The following is a 15,085-nucleotide window of genomic DNA, read 5'->3' as shown; positions in this document are numbered from 1 at the left end:
GTAGAAAGGTAGTTTAAGGATGAATTTTCAAATTGAATTAATCAATTTTTTTTCCAAGAGTTCTTTTTTCAATCAAAATGTAAGTTACTTTCTGGACAGACCTTGTATATCTATGAATTAGGTTAAATTTTAGCAACATGGCATCATTGGTATTTTAGATATAAAATATAAATAATGAAAATACAATTTACCAAAAATTATAAATGTTAAATCTATTCAAGCGCTTTCAAACCTTCATCCATCATCAGGGATATGCACTTGATTAAGTTTAAAAATGTTTAATATCAATTCACTGTACAAAACTAGATAACAATTGAGATTCCTTTAATGACGTAACATGTTTTTACTTACGTTGACACTGTTAATATACTTTTAGTACTGAAGTTTTTATACAGTGACAACAATTGTTATGATATAAAACATTTAAATATTTTTAAACTTAATCAAGTGCGTATTCCTGATGATGGACGAAGGTCCAAAATCAGTTGTATAGATTTAACGTTTTATAATTGTTGGTAAGTTGTATTTTCATTATTTATATTTCATGTCTATGAAATGTATAAATATCATACAATAAAAAGCATAAAATAAAAAAAAAATTAGATTTTGCAGTTTTAGATTATTTGATTAGTTCTTTTAAAATACTATGATAAATAATAATACAAAATTTAAAACAATCTGATTTTAAATTTGACAAGTTATAATCAGTCAAAGTAGGGCCTTTCTAAATACCACTCTCTAAAACTAAGCTCTTTTTCCAAATTTTCTTAAAAACCCCAAATAAAGGTCTGAAAATATTCAAAAGCAATCAAAAAATGCAAAACTTATACTTTATACATACTTTATGAAAATCTGATTTTTACAAGTTTTAAAAATCTTTGGCAGTGTACTTTTTTTAAGGTAAACTTTATAAAAAAGATTGATTACTTTCACCTCAGCCAATTTTTGTTCCATGCTAAGCTTCTTCAGAGACTTCTGTAAGGATACTTAGTGACAGCTAGCTCAGATATAGGTGACTTTTTTTGTACCTTTAACCTGTTAAAAAAGTATACTGTGATCGATTGTAAAATGTTTCCTTAAAATTTGGTACAGATCACAAATATCAAAATTTAAAATTCTGGAGGTCCATTTTTTCAAATGTTTATACTTGACCTTGAATAAATATACTATTTAATAAAATAGTGTGATTGTAAACAATTACACTGACATGACATGTTTAATTTCTTTATACAGAAAATTTAAATTAAATTATTTACCTTAAACATGGGAAATCAACAATCTCAGAATAAAATATTTTTATTCTTAAAGACTAAATAAATCCAATAAAAAACTTACCAAATATAATTGTAATAAATGCAGTATTTGCAATTATAACAAGGTACATTAATGCTCTTGTATAGTTTGGTCGTTTTTTGAAAAATGTTTTGAATACATCAAATACAAATCCATTATTATCTAATGGCTACAAAAGAAACAACAAAAATTATCATTAGAAAATATATTAAAGTATTCATTTTAGTACAATATGTTACTGCAATCACTTGTTTATTCCACAATTCAAATTTAATTGCTATAACACTAAAATTATTAACTTTCATTAAGCGATTTGTATATATATAAATATAAAACATAATTTCCCACCACGAGTACAGAATTCAATAATGCCTCTTACCTTATGCTTATTATTTTTTTTCATTTGATAATGGTTTCAAGGGTTTCCTTCATTGTAAGGTAATATTTTTTTTTAAAATTACACATCAAACTAAAAACACAAAATTGTCAACATAATATAAAAGCATGTAGTCAAAAATAAGATATGTGTCCAGCCACACATACAGTACTGTACTCAATTGAACATAGTACAAAGTACTTTACAGCTATATAATACAGTACAGTACAATAGTAATGTACTGAATGTATGGTTGACCACATGGACTATTTTATTTTTGACTACATATTTTTATACTATGTTGACAATTTTATTTGATATGTAATTAGAAAAAAAAAATTATTAACTGATGAGGGAAACCCTCGAAAGCACTATTAAGTGAAAAAATAACAAGCATAAGGTAAGAGGTATTGTTGAATTCTGTACTGCTGGTGGAAAATAGTGTAATACTTTTGTCTTGGACATAATTAGTACAGAGATGAATATTGGACAGATACATTAACAAAAAAAAATTGATTTTGGTAAGTTAATATACACATTATATTATATAAAAATAAATATTATTAAAAATAGTACCAAGAATGTTTTAATTTAAATGAATTTCTTGATATAGTAAAAACCATCTTAAAATGTTGAGTTTAACATTTTCATTTATTAATTCATTAAATATATCATATTAGTTTTATTTTTATTATTTCAATTTATTTTTGTTTTCATTATTTAATTTTATTACATCATTTAGTTTTGGTATTATTTATTAAGTATTAATAACACTTCATAAATAACTGTAGTTGTATACAACTACTTTTAAACATTATTTTTTAATTTGACATCATTATTTCATTCAAAGGTTTCATTTGTTTATACCTGTTATTACTTAAAGTTTTACTAAATAGAAGACACTTTTGTGAATAGACATGTTTAAGAAATATTAAAATAATAATTTTCAATACAATTGCTTAATAAAACTTATCCAAATATTATTATAACAATCATAAAATTTGAAAAAAAAATTATTAAATATTACTAAATAAAGTATGTTCAGCAGTGCCTACATAATTGTAATACATGCAAGTGGGCAAATCATGTCTTCCAATTTTGTGAAGAAACTCATTAAAGGCCCCATAACCAGTGAGTGCCGGCAATAAATGGTAACCCACCTTGCCATATGTCCTACCAAGCCATCTCTTTAAATCCTTCACAAGCTTTTTGGTCCAGGTCACCTTCACCGGAAAGGATCACCTCTCTTACCGTTCGTCTAAAATTCGAGTCCTTATTTGTTCTTTACTGGCCCCTTACTCATCAAGGAGCAAGTCGATTAAAGGTACGCTAGACGGTACACAGACCACCTCATATGATGTCATTGTGTATACAACTACAACTCCTAGGAGAGACTTCCGGTGCACACTCACCAATCTGGTCAAGTTCTGCTTTATCCTTACTGCGTTGGCTCAAATAGGAGCAGCACAGAGCATACTCGACGTGATGACTGACAATCATTCGCCTCTTGGACATCCTAGGTGCAGTATTGGAGGACATAGGTCTACAAAGTGCATTCAATCTCCTCTCCACCCTCCCACATGATCTCAGGACGTGCTCACTGAATCAGCTACCCCTATCCAAAGTGAGACCCAAATATTTAATATTTTCCATGATCAGTATAACACAATCCCCCACCTTCAGCCTTATTGTATCAATTTTCTTTCTACCGATGAGGGTAATCAGCTGCCTCTTTTCTGATGATAATTCTGAACTACAGGAAATATAGAAATATATACTAGATACTAAATATATACTAAATAAACTAGATGAAATTTACGGAGGATAAGGGATTAACCCGTAGAGCATTGCCATTGCAGTCCAGATTTATTCCCCTCCAATTTCTTTCTGTTTGTACCATTGAAGGCGCATTGAGAGGACATCAGATCCAGAACCACAATGAAGTAGAGGAGTTCATGCACAATCAGCTTATAACATATCTTCAAACATTTTATGAAAAAGGGATCCACGAGCTCCCCACACGTTGGGAAAAATCTATAAAACGAGGCTATATAGAAAAGCAACAAATATATTCTATATTTTTAATCTGTACTAATAAATATTAAAAACAAATGTCCTGTTTATATATGAAAGATTTAGTAATAACAGAAATAAAATTATTCTTTCATAAATGTTTTAAATTAAGACTTAAAACCTGGAGATTATGCTAGAACAAACTCAGTTTTTACTTACCTCTACATATAATACCGTTTCTGGGAAAAAGAAGTACACATAAAGTAATGTAACAAACAATGTTATGGCACTAATAGAAAATGTAATAGGGAATCCATAAGGACCGGCTGAAACTTTTGCAGTTAATAATTGAGAGGTAAATGTACCAGCCATACAACCAGCTTCAAATAGAGCCATTCTATAACATAAAACAGACATAATGTTACAATGTAACAACTTTCTGTCGTAAATAATATAAATAACATTTTTCTCAAAACGCTTAAGAATGTCAGAGCACTCTGTAAGAAAAGCCAGAACACATTCAATGGCAGTCACGACTCAATAAGGAAGACATGTATGTATTTATTAATGTTTATCTTGAATAGTTTAAAAATATTTTTTCTGCAATTTTTTTATCTTTACATTCAAGAACAACCTTTTGACCCAGGTTATCATTTTACATTATTATTTTGTTACTTTATTCATGTTGAATTTTTAATACCATAAAACACAAATTTCTGTTTTAGCGAGTTTTTTCCAATTCCATTCTCTGAAATATGACTTAGTTAACATAAAGAAAATGTTGTTTATACATTTACTTTATAATATAATAAACATTATCTTAATATATATATATATATATATATATATATATATATATATATATATATATATATATATAATTAAACACTATAATAAAATAAAAACATATCACTTATGGCTGATTTTCCTTTTAAAAAATGTTCACATTAGTTCTTTCAAGGTGCACACCACTAAGCAGTAAGTGATATTTTTTTATTTTACTTATTATTGATAATAATTATTATATACTGCTAAGATGCTAACTAACAAATTCATATAATAAAAATACATTTGAAATTATCCAACATAGATTTGCTTTCATACTTTTTGCATTATTTCTTTTCACTGAATGGATTTCAAGTATTTTCAGTTTTATTCATTAATGCAATTGTATATTATTCTGATATTTTTTATTTCTTCTGTTACAATATAAATTACATATAATTTGTTTATTTAGATGTATTAAAATTATTTAGCTTTTGTTTTTATTACACTCCCTCAAAAATTGTTACGCTTAATTATTTTATTTTAATACATTACCCCCCCCCCTCAATATTGATTAGTTAGTTTTTAATATTTACTTATTTTTAATAAAAATGGCTATTAAATTAAAAATGGCTGTGCTAAATGATTATTGAAATTAATTAGAAAATAAGATTAAGCTCAAAAACTGCTTACAAAGATTGCTATTTAAAATATAAATCTAGGTCACCAGCTTGATTGTTATACATTAATTATCACTATATACTGGGGAAAAAGTATTAAGTATATAAGAAAATAAATAAATTAAAAAAGAAGAAATAACAATAAAAAATATTAACTGACTTTATTATTAACTGAATTGCAGTTCTTATTAACAGAATAGAAAATCTGTGGTAATATAAACAAATGTTTCAAGTAATACCAATACAAAGCATAAACTTAGAATAGTATATCTAACCATTTAAACCTTGGTATAAAGTTCATCCTATATCTTTTCTTGAGATAAGTTTTACTTACCAACTTATATTGGAGGTGTTCATTAAGTCACAGTAGACAGTCTAAATTGGAGATTATTATTTCTTAACTTATTTTTTTTCTGCAATCCACTATGAAGACTGTTTATTAATAGTGAAAATGGTCATGTAGGGTTTAGATAAATATAAGAGAAATTTTTCTTTTTTCATAATGGTTTTTCAGTGTATGTGTATTTTAAGTTTATATAGATTGTATAATAATTTTATGCTACTTACTGAAATATTTCTATTCTGCACTGAAAAATTTTTATGTGTATTTTAAGTTTATATAGATTGTATAATAATTTTATGTTACTTACTGAAATATTTCTATTCTGCACTGAAAAATCTCTTGGCATTATTTATTTATTAAATTAATCTTTTCAAGGCATTTCATATTATGTACATATTATATACTTTTGTATTGTGTGCCTTTCCAAGCACCTTTTTACATATAATCTATAGTGACTGGATGTAATAAAATTTATTGCATTATTTTCAATTATAATTTTATATATATATATATATATATTTGCAATGCTATTTATTACTATAAAAGGAACATGCAAACAATAATGACATTAACATACCTATAAGGATTTAAAAAATTATAATTTCTTTTGTTTTAATTCAACAAATAACCTTGGCTTTATACCCAGCTTTATACAAAATATTGATGATCATAACATAAAAAAAACGTATCTTTAATAAGATAACTTGTTTAAAAGTTCTAGAGAATCTAGGAAATGCTTTTAAGATCTGAGATATGATGAAGGGAAAATCCTGATGTTCACCTGTGGTAAGAGGAATTAACAATTGTATATATTAACAACTGCTAGTACATAGTGGTATGGCAAATGGAGTCTGATATTTTACAAGGTCACTGACCGAGCAGAGAGGTGGGGGAGGTCTCTTTTGCTTGGGCAGAGGATGAAGTTTGTCAATAGGTGCCACACCTTGGTCAGATGAAAAACGGACTATCTTATTGAAGCTAAATTCATGACAATGATACAAGGAGTATTTCATTTATGCTTCCGTTTAATGGCAAGTGAAACTGTTACAGATCAGAAAACAACACAGAACTGGATCGCAAATGTAAGGGCAACTGGTTCTGCATTCCCAAGATGACCAGCTGGCTGTTTTAGGACCATCAGAATGCCAAAACATCGCTGATGCAATTCTACTCAAAACCTGCTTCTGCATTTATGATTTTTTATTAATGTGGGAGGTGAATTTTGCACATTGGTTTGAATTTTCACCCATACAAAATGATGCTTGCACAGGAATTAAGTGAACATTACTGTGAAAGGTGGAGAATTTTGTATCAGGAAATCCTTTAGGGTGTGTTCCACAAATCTATTGAATGGAGCACAGTGATGAAGTTCATTTTCATCTCTCAGGCACTATAAAGAGACAAAAGTTTTGGTACTGGGTATCAGAAAACTCCCAAAAGCTTTATCAAAGACTTTTTCACAGTCCAAAAATGACTGTAGGGTGCGCTTTATCCATTATAGGCACTGTGAGGCCTTACTTTTTTTTTGAGAGGGTGGCATCACCATTACTGACTTCTAACTGGTACTGTGATATGTTGGAAAACTTTCTCTGACAGAATTTGAAGAAGATGAATCAAAGGATTTTTAGTTTCAACAGGATGGAGCCAGAGTTCACACTATTTGTTGCTCTCATGCCATTTTGCAAAGTATATTTCCAGAACAGTTGATTTCATTAGGGGGCAATATTGAGTGGCTACCTCGCTCTCTTGATTTAAGCCCCTGTGATTTTTTTCTGTGGGGCTATCTGAAAGGTGAGGGCTACAAACATTGCCCTTAAACCCTTGAACAACTTAAGCGCACCATAAAAGAAGTTACCATCACTGGATTCAAGAGAAGTGACTGACATGCTGGTTTGAGTGATGTAAAACTTGTAGAAGTGGCTTTGTGTCGTTTGTGATGGCCACCATTTGAATGATATCATTTTTAAAAGCTTAAAAAAAACTTCTATGTTTTTCAGGAATGACATTTTTTTGTATTTTTTACAATTTTCTTTTATTAACCGGTGAAATTCCATTCTGCTACACCCAGTGTAAGCAGATTACAAATAAAAGAAGTGAATAACTGCTGGTGCAAGTTCTCTCCATACCTGCACCTCCTAAGAGGGTTAATAAGCAGTGGTGGATACAGGGTACTCTATTACTCTGGAAGTTGGAAACTGCTCCCATAAGCAGAGAAACTTCTTAACGAAGTCAAGAGTATTAGAATAAAAGGAAACAGAAAATCACCGCATTAAGATCCTAGTAATAATTCCTTGCAATGAACTATGATGCTGATTTCTATTAAATCTTCAAGAATTTCTCATTTGAATCTCTAGGAGAAGCAATAAAAGACGTTAAAAGACAGACTACATGCAAAGGCTTGTAATGTCATAGACTGGAAAGTTAGAGAATCTCAAAGAGAAATGAAGATAAATAAAATGGATATATTAGGACTGAGTGAAGTAAGGTGGGATTGACAGTGAAATGAGGAATGAAGAAGTACTGTATTTTACCCTGGGAGAAAGGAATGAAAAAATGAGTGGCAGTAATATGAAGAATGAAGTAGCAAATCGGATGCAGAAACTGTATTTTATAAATGATAAATTAATATCGTTAAGGATTGGGATTTTATCAAAAGATTTTGATAAAAAACAAGTATGTATGCCACCATCAAATTATAAAGAAGAAAATGTTGGAGATGTAAAAAGGGTACTGAAAATGTAATAAAATCAGAAAAGGACTGCTGTAAGGCACTGATGGGAGACTGGAATGCTGTGGTCAAAGAAGATGATGAAAGAAGTGTGGTAGAAAAATTTCGTTTAGGGATAAGGAATAAAAGGGAGAACAGATTAGCAGAATTCTGCCAAGAAGAAAACTATTTATAACCAACACTTTCAAAGAACACAGAAAATGGAGATGTGCATGGGTATCCCCTGGGGACAAAGCATTCTATCATATCTCAGTAGATAAAAGGTATAGGAATACTGTTAAGAAAGTCAATGAATTGCCATATGCAAATATTAATAATGTCAATGGAACTAAGAAAAGCTTTAAAGAAAGTAGAGAAAGGGAAAATAGTATGAAATGGAATTAAAAATAAATAAGTAAAATAAATTGGATGAGAACACAATGGAAGTAAGATTATCTACAGCAATTAAAGAAAGGAAAATTAAAATGGTGAGGAGACCAATGAAAATGAAAATGCCACAGTAAAAACAGCAAAGGAAAATAAGCTATTACAAGGAAATGTGAAGAAATTATGGGTAACAACAGAAATGCTAAAGAAAATGGAAGAAAGAAGGCAGTACAGAAATAAGACAAGAGAAAATGAAGAAGTGATATATTGCAAATTAAACTGTAAGTTAAGAAAGGAAATACATAAAGCTAAGGAAAGATGATTGAAGGTGGAATGCAATGATATTAAGAATCTTGAAAAGAAAGAGCATAAGATATGATGTTTAGGAAGATGAAGAACATTGCATGAGATAAGTGGAAAGCGAATGATAAAATGAGAAATATTAAGGGTAAGGTTGGTAAAATGCTACATGAGGAGAAAGAAGCAAGACATAGAAGGAAAGAATAAGTGGAGGAACTGTATATAACAAGAGAGAAACCTAAGGAACTAAGTATAAAAATAGAATAGGAGGTAGCTGAAGAGGATAAAGAAGCATTTATATAAAGAACAGAAAGAAATTAAAGAAACAAAGAATAAAAGATCGTCTGGAATAGATGAACTTCTCAAACAATTTTATAAATGTTTGAGGAGGAAGGAGTGGAAGAAATAGTACAACTGTATAATAGGGTATACAGTTCAGGAAAATAGCCTGAAGGCTCTGTAAAAACAGTAATGATACTATTTCAAAAAATGTACAGTACACAGAACAATAACTTTAATAGTCCATGTCACCAAAATACTGTTGAGAATCCTAACTGGAGGTCAATAAGAATAATGGAAGAGAATGCAGGAGAGGAACAGTTAGGGTTCAAGAAAGGGAAAGGAACTAGAGATGCCATCGGGCTATTAAGAATCTAGAGTGGAATTTAGAGAAAGAAAAAGGAATGAGTCTGTGTTCATAAATGACAGTCAAGCAGGAGAAAATGATGGAAATTCTTAAAGCAAAAAAAGTAGAATGGAAAGACAGAAGGTTAATTAAAGAGTTATACTTGAGACAAACAGCAGCAATGGAAGTAAATTAGAATACGACTGACTAGGTGGTGTAGGTCATGGTGTTGAGCAAGGATGGTGTCTCTCTCTGACACTGTTCAACATTTACATTAATAATAAACTGATATGATAAGGAATATTTTGAAGAAAGAAAGAAAGTAGTAAGTATAGGAGGACAAAAAATAAGATACAAAAGCTTTGCTGATGATATGGTAATTCTAGCTGGTTGCACATATGTGCTTTAACAATTGTTAGCAGTTCAAGACGAAGAAATGAAAGGGTATGGAGTGAAAAAATGTATGAAAAATTAAATTAATGGAAGTAAACAACAAAGTTAATTTACTGATGGGGGACAAGTGAGGAAAAATAGAAGAAAAAATTACAGATATTTGGGTATTATGTTGACAGAGGACTGGAAAAGCGCAATGAAAATAAAAGGAAGGATAGCAATGGCAAAGGAAGCCTTTAGTAATATGATGGAATTACTATGTAATAAAACTCTGGACTTAACGTGAAGGAAGAAGTCAGTCAAATGTTATGTATGTAGTGTCTTGTTGTACGGGAGTGAAGCACAGAGAAAGAGGAAGAGGCATTGGAATGAGACTTTTGAGATGTGGATGTGAAGAAGAATAGAGAAAATATGATGGATGGATAAAATGAGGAATGAGGAATTAAAGAACAGGATAAAAGAAAAAAGAGTACTCATATGGAAAGTACACAAAAGAAAAGGAAATTGGTTAGGATATGTGGTTAGATGAAGTGGAATCTTGATAACTGAATTGGAAGAGTCAGTAGATGGAGAAAGGAAGGGAGATGAGGTGAAGAGTGGAGCTACAAGGAAACAAAGGACAAGTCTTAGGACAGAAGTGAATGGAGACAAGGTGGTATAAAGAACCTGCAACGAGACAGAACACCAGAAGATGATGACTGGATTTTTATTAATCTTAATAAATAAAAGATGCTTTTAAAATTATTTTTTTAACTAATATATACATCAATTACTACATACAACCAAAAAAAAAATCAAATTAAAAAAAAATTAATAACATTTATTTAAATAATTAGGGGTTAATTTAATGTTGTAATAATACTGATAATATCTACTTTTAGAAATGATCACATAAAGATAGTTATCAGTCAAGTAAGTAATAAAATGATTTATTATATTGTATATAAGAACGTAATAACACTTTTTTCTTCTTTGGTTTTATAATGTAATACACATTTGAAAGGCAGTAATCTACTTTTAGAAATGATCTCATAAAGATAGTTATCAGTCAAGTAAGTAATAAAATGATTTATTATATTGTATATAAGAACGTAATAACACTTTTTTCTTCTTTGGTTTTATAATGTAATACACATTTGAAAGGCAGTAAAGCCACTAGTATGCTATTTTTAATGATAGAAATGAACATTTGTCAGCACTCCAAATTATAACTGAAACTGTAACATAAAATTTTGTAAAAGAAATACAGGACATAAATTAAACAGTTTTGTCGCAACATTTATGCAGTATTTCTTTTTGTCAAATGATTTCTTGCTAACACATATATTTATAAATTATGTATTTAATTAAAAGTTAATTTTATAAATAATTGTGTTCTGCAGTTAGGATGCAATTTGCCCAACTGTTTATTAAATAATTACCTAGAATTATTAAACTGAAGAAAATAAATAAAGAAAACAAAATCTCTGAAAAGACAAAATAGTATGCTAAAAGAAAATAAAATATACCAATTTAAAAATGATCTATTTATCACAGTTTTTTTATGTAAATTGTTACTTAACTCATTTGTGTGGTACAATTTTTAACTCATTTGTGTGGTACTTAACACATGTGGTACAATTTTATTGAAAAAGTTATGGAGAGTTAGAAGATTGCAAAAATTAATACAAATAAACATTAAAATACTACTAAATTTGAGCTATCTGTAGGAATTCCTACAATGTACATACTGAATTCTTAAATAAGGGTTAAAAATCTATAATTTAAAAAAATTCTTCATTAAGTTGTAAAATAATAAAATCTACAAAATAAAAGAAACAATAAATTTAGAAGGTAGTTTAAGCAACCAGTGACCATTACTACAACATGAAGAACATAAATGTTGAGTCTACAATGATTAATGGCCCAAGCAAAATTAACTTACTCAACTAATAATATTAATATTAGCTATATATTATTCTATCATTAAATTTTCAAGTATATTGGTTATAAAAAAACAAAAAAGTTCTTACTTGAACGATCTTTTGTGAATAGGTGTTATATCACTAATACAGCAAACAGTAGATAAATAAAATGTTACAAAGCCACCAGTTAAACCAACAGGTATAGAGGTAAACAGGAAATACCATGGATTCAAATGCGTATGTGTTGAGAGAACAGTCCACATAGTGAACGACACAACAAATCCTGTAACAATCAAAATTAAATACAATTTATAAAAATGCTGATATTTATTTACAATATACATTATCTATTAACTGTATTTTAATAAGTATAAATAATTTTCTTAAATGTTCCTTTAGAAATTAACAACATAATATACATACCTACAAAAAAGCCAAAATATTCATAATGGTTACATTGATAAACATAATTTTTGTTTCCTAAAATGTGATACATGATTTTAATCTGTTTTTTGATGCTGAAAACAAATATGAAATCAGAATCTTTCTATCACTCACCATTTTTGAAAAATTTTTAAATGTTAATTAATTTTTTTTTTTTAATTTTTCAACATATAGTTAGTATTTAAAGCTCTGACATTGTATTTTGTTAGTTCATTTTTTATTGATTAACTTTGTTAACATAATTTGTAAGCTATAAATAAACAATACTAGACAAAGAATTAAATCATATCAGTCACATATTATGACATCATATCTAATACTGAAGAATGGGCCTTCATGGACAAGATTAATCATGTCTGTGCAGGTCAAAACATTAGCTGAAAACACAGCTGTGTTGTTTGTATTAAGCACTGGATTTAGGAATGAATTAATTAATTTTGTTCAGACTTATTGCTGTCTTAAGTTTGTTAACAGTGCAGTGTCATAATGCCTTGAAATTGTGTAAATGATGTGGATGCCTTTTGTTATGAATGTGGTGAGTTTACTGTAAAATCAAATAGAAAAACATTACACCTTTAATTAAAAAAGCATATCATTTGTAATTTCCTTGTAAAATTGGTGATCAGGATAAGACATGGGATACTCATATAGTATGCACTAATTGTCTGTATATTTAAGAGGATGACTGAAAGGTACATGGAAGGCTTTTGAAATCTGGTGTACCTATGGTTTTGTTAAACCAAAGGTGAGTAACCGATTGTTACTTTTTGTTTAACAAGTGTGTCTGGAAATTCTAAAAAATCTAAAAATACTGTAAAATATTCTTCATTGCAATCTGCAATCAGGCCTGTACCTAACAGTGAAATTATTTCAATTTCTGATCCACCTGTGAATGTATGTTTCGAAAGCAACGATGAAGAATCAGGCAGTACTGAAGAAGACAACAATGATTTTGATTTTGAATTATCTTCCAATAACTCACAACTTATATCACAAAAAAATGAATTAAAAAATTTGAATTAAATGACTTGGTTAGGGATTTAAATTTATAAAAAAATCAAGCTGAACTGTTAGGATAAAGACTGCAAGGCTGTAATTTACTTCAAAAAATATAGTAATTTCAGGCTTTTGAAGCCGACAAAAAGAACTTTCTCAGTACTTTATTTATGAGAATAGTTTGGTTTATTGTACAAATATTGATGAGCTTATGTTGCACTTAGGCCAAGTTCATAAACCTGAGGCATGGCGCCTTTTCATAGATTCAACCAAGTATAGTTTAAAAGTGGTTCTACTACACAACAGTAACAAATATCCTTTGATACAATCGCTTACAGTATTAATTTTAAAGAGACATTTGATGAGGTGAAAAATGTTCTTCAAAAAATAAATTATAAAAAACATAGCTGAACATATGCAACGATTTGAAAGTTATAGCTATTCTGTTACGCATGCAGTTAGGCTGTACCAAGTACATGTGTTTTCTTTGCGAATGGGACAGCCGAACTAGGGATAAACATTATGTTACCAACAGTGGAAGAAATGAGACAACTTAACTCCAAATGGAAAAAATATTATTCATGTGCCCTAAGTTGAACCCAAAAAATATTTTTACCCCCTCTCCATGCCAAGCTAGGACTAATAAAAAATTTTGTAAAAGCTATGAAGAATTATAGTCCTGGATTCTGTACATCAGGCATAAATTTCTGAATGTAAGTGAAGGAAAAATTAAAAGAGGAATATTTGTTGCTCCTCAAATAAGAGAGTTGGTCAAAGATGAGTCAAAGATGATTAGTATTTAACTAAATCTTAAATAATGTAGAAATTGCAGCTTGGGTTTTATTTAAAGATGTTTGCAAAAAGTTTTTCAGCAAACAAAAATCAGACAATTACCACGATATTGTTAATAAACTTCTTACTTCATACACAGCTATGAGATGAAATATATCTTTGAAAATACATTTCCTCCACTCACATCTGGGTTTTTCCCGGACAACCTCGGAGATGTAAGTAACGATCATGGTGAACGTTTCCACCAAGACGTTTTGGTGATGGAAAGCTGCTATAAAGGTAAATGGAATATTAAATCTAGCTTATTACTATTAGACATTAATTCGGGATGTGCCTGAGGCTATTTATAAAAGAAAAGCATCAACAAAATCTTTCTAACACAGGTATGGCCATGCAAAATTATAAAATTTATAGATTTTAACTATATTTTCTCTTAATTTTTTTTTAAGTGTAATTTATTTAAAACTAAGCGCAATAGAAAAATTATATTTAAAAATCTGTAATATACACAAAAAAGCAATTCAAGAAATGGTAAAACACTTCGAGAAACATTAAAACATTTTTTTTTTGTCTATCAGTGTTATCAGTAAATGTTAACAGATGAAGCCATCTGAAATAAAGTGATAAAAAAAAAATTTAGATAATTACCATTTTCAACAGTCCATGTATATCATATTCTAAGAAAATTACACTTTAACATTGGGTTTAATTTCTTTAAGCTTGTAACTTCAGACTTAACCAGCTTAGTTTGCTAATGATATTTCTGAAATTTATAATAGTTTCACTCATTACCTTAAGTGATAAATTCTCATTTAACATCAATATATAATGCATGGCTGAAAAGTAACTTACACCCCCTCTAACGTTTTTTATAACTGACATAACTCGATGCGGTTTGCGACATTCTTCCTTGTACTGAGAAGATACTTCAATAAACAAACATTTACTCTTTCTGATTTTTTGGTGATGAGGAGCGGGAGGGCAACTCAAAAACTGCAAATGGAACCAATGGTCATTTGATATATCATTTTAAAGAACTTGATGAAATGAGAAAAATGATACAATTA

The 15,085-nt window shown here is 29.1% G+C and overlaps 1 protein-coding gene across 1 annotated transcript in view; it reads right to left on the bottom strand.

The window, feature by feature from the left end:
- Positions 1-15,085, bottom strand: part of LOC142326724 (putative peptidoglycan muropeptide transporter SLC46) — a 56,551-nt gene that overhangs the window by 21,093 nt on the left and 20,373 nt on the right. Inside the window, exons 4-6 of the mRNA XM_075369371.1 lie at positions 11,895-12,069; positions 3,902-4,079; positions 1,336-1,462 (exon numbers count right to left, since the gene is read on the bottom strand). Of these exons, the coding sequence (XP_075225486.1) occupies positions 1,336-1,462; positions 3,902-4,079; positions 11,895-12,069 (480 nt within the window). The remainder of the gene's footprint in view (positions 1-1,335; positions 1,463-3,901; positions 4,080-11,894; positions 12,070-15,085) is intronic.

This window comes from Lycorma delicatula, chromosome 6 (genome assembly GCF_047948215.1).
Source record: "Lycorma delicatula isolate Av1 chromosome 6, ASM4794821v1, whole genome shotgun sequence".
Lineage (NCBI taxonomy): Eukaryota > Metazoa > Arthropoda > Insecta > Hemiptera > Fulgoridae > Lycorma > Lycorma delicatula.
The sequence above is the reverse complement of the archived record's forward strand: the minus strand, read 5'-3'. Positions and strand labels throughout refer to the sequence as shown.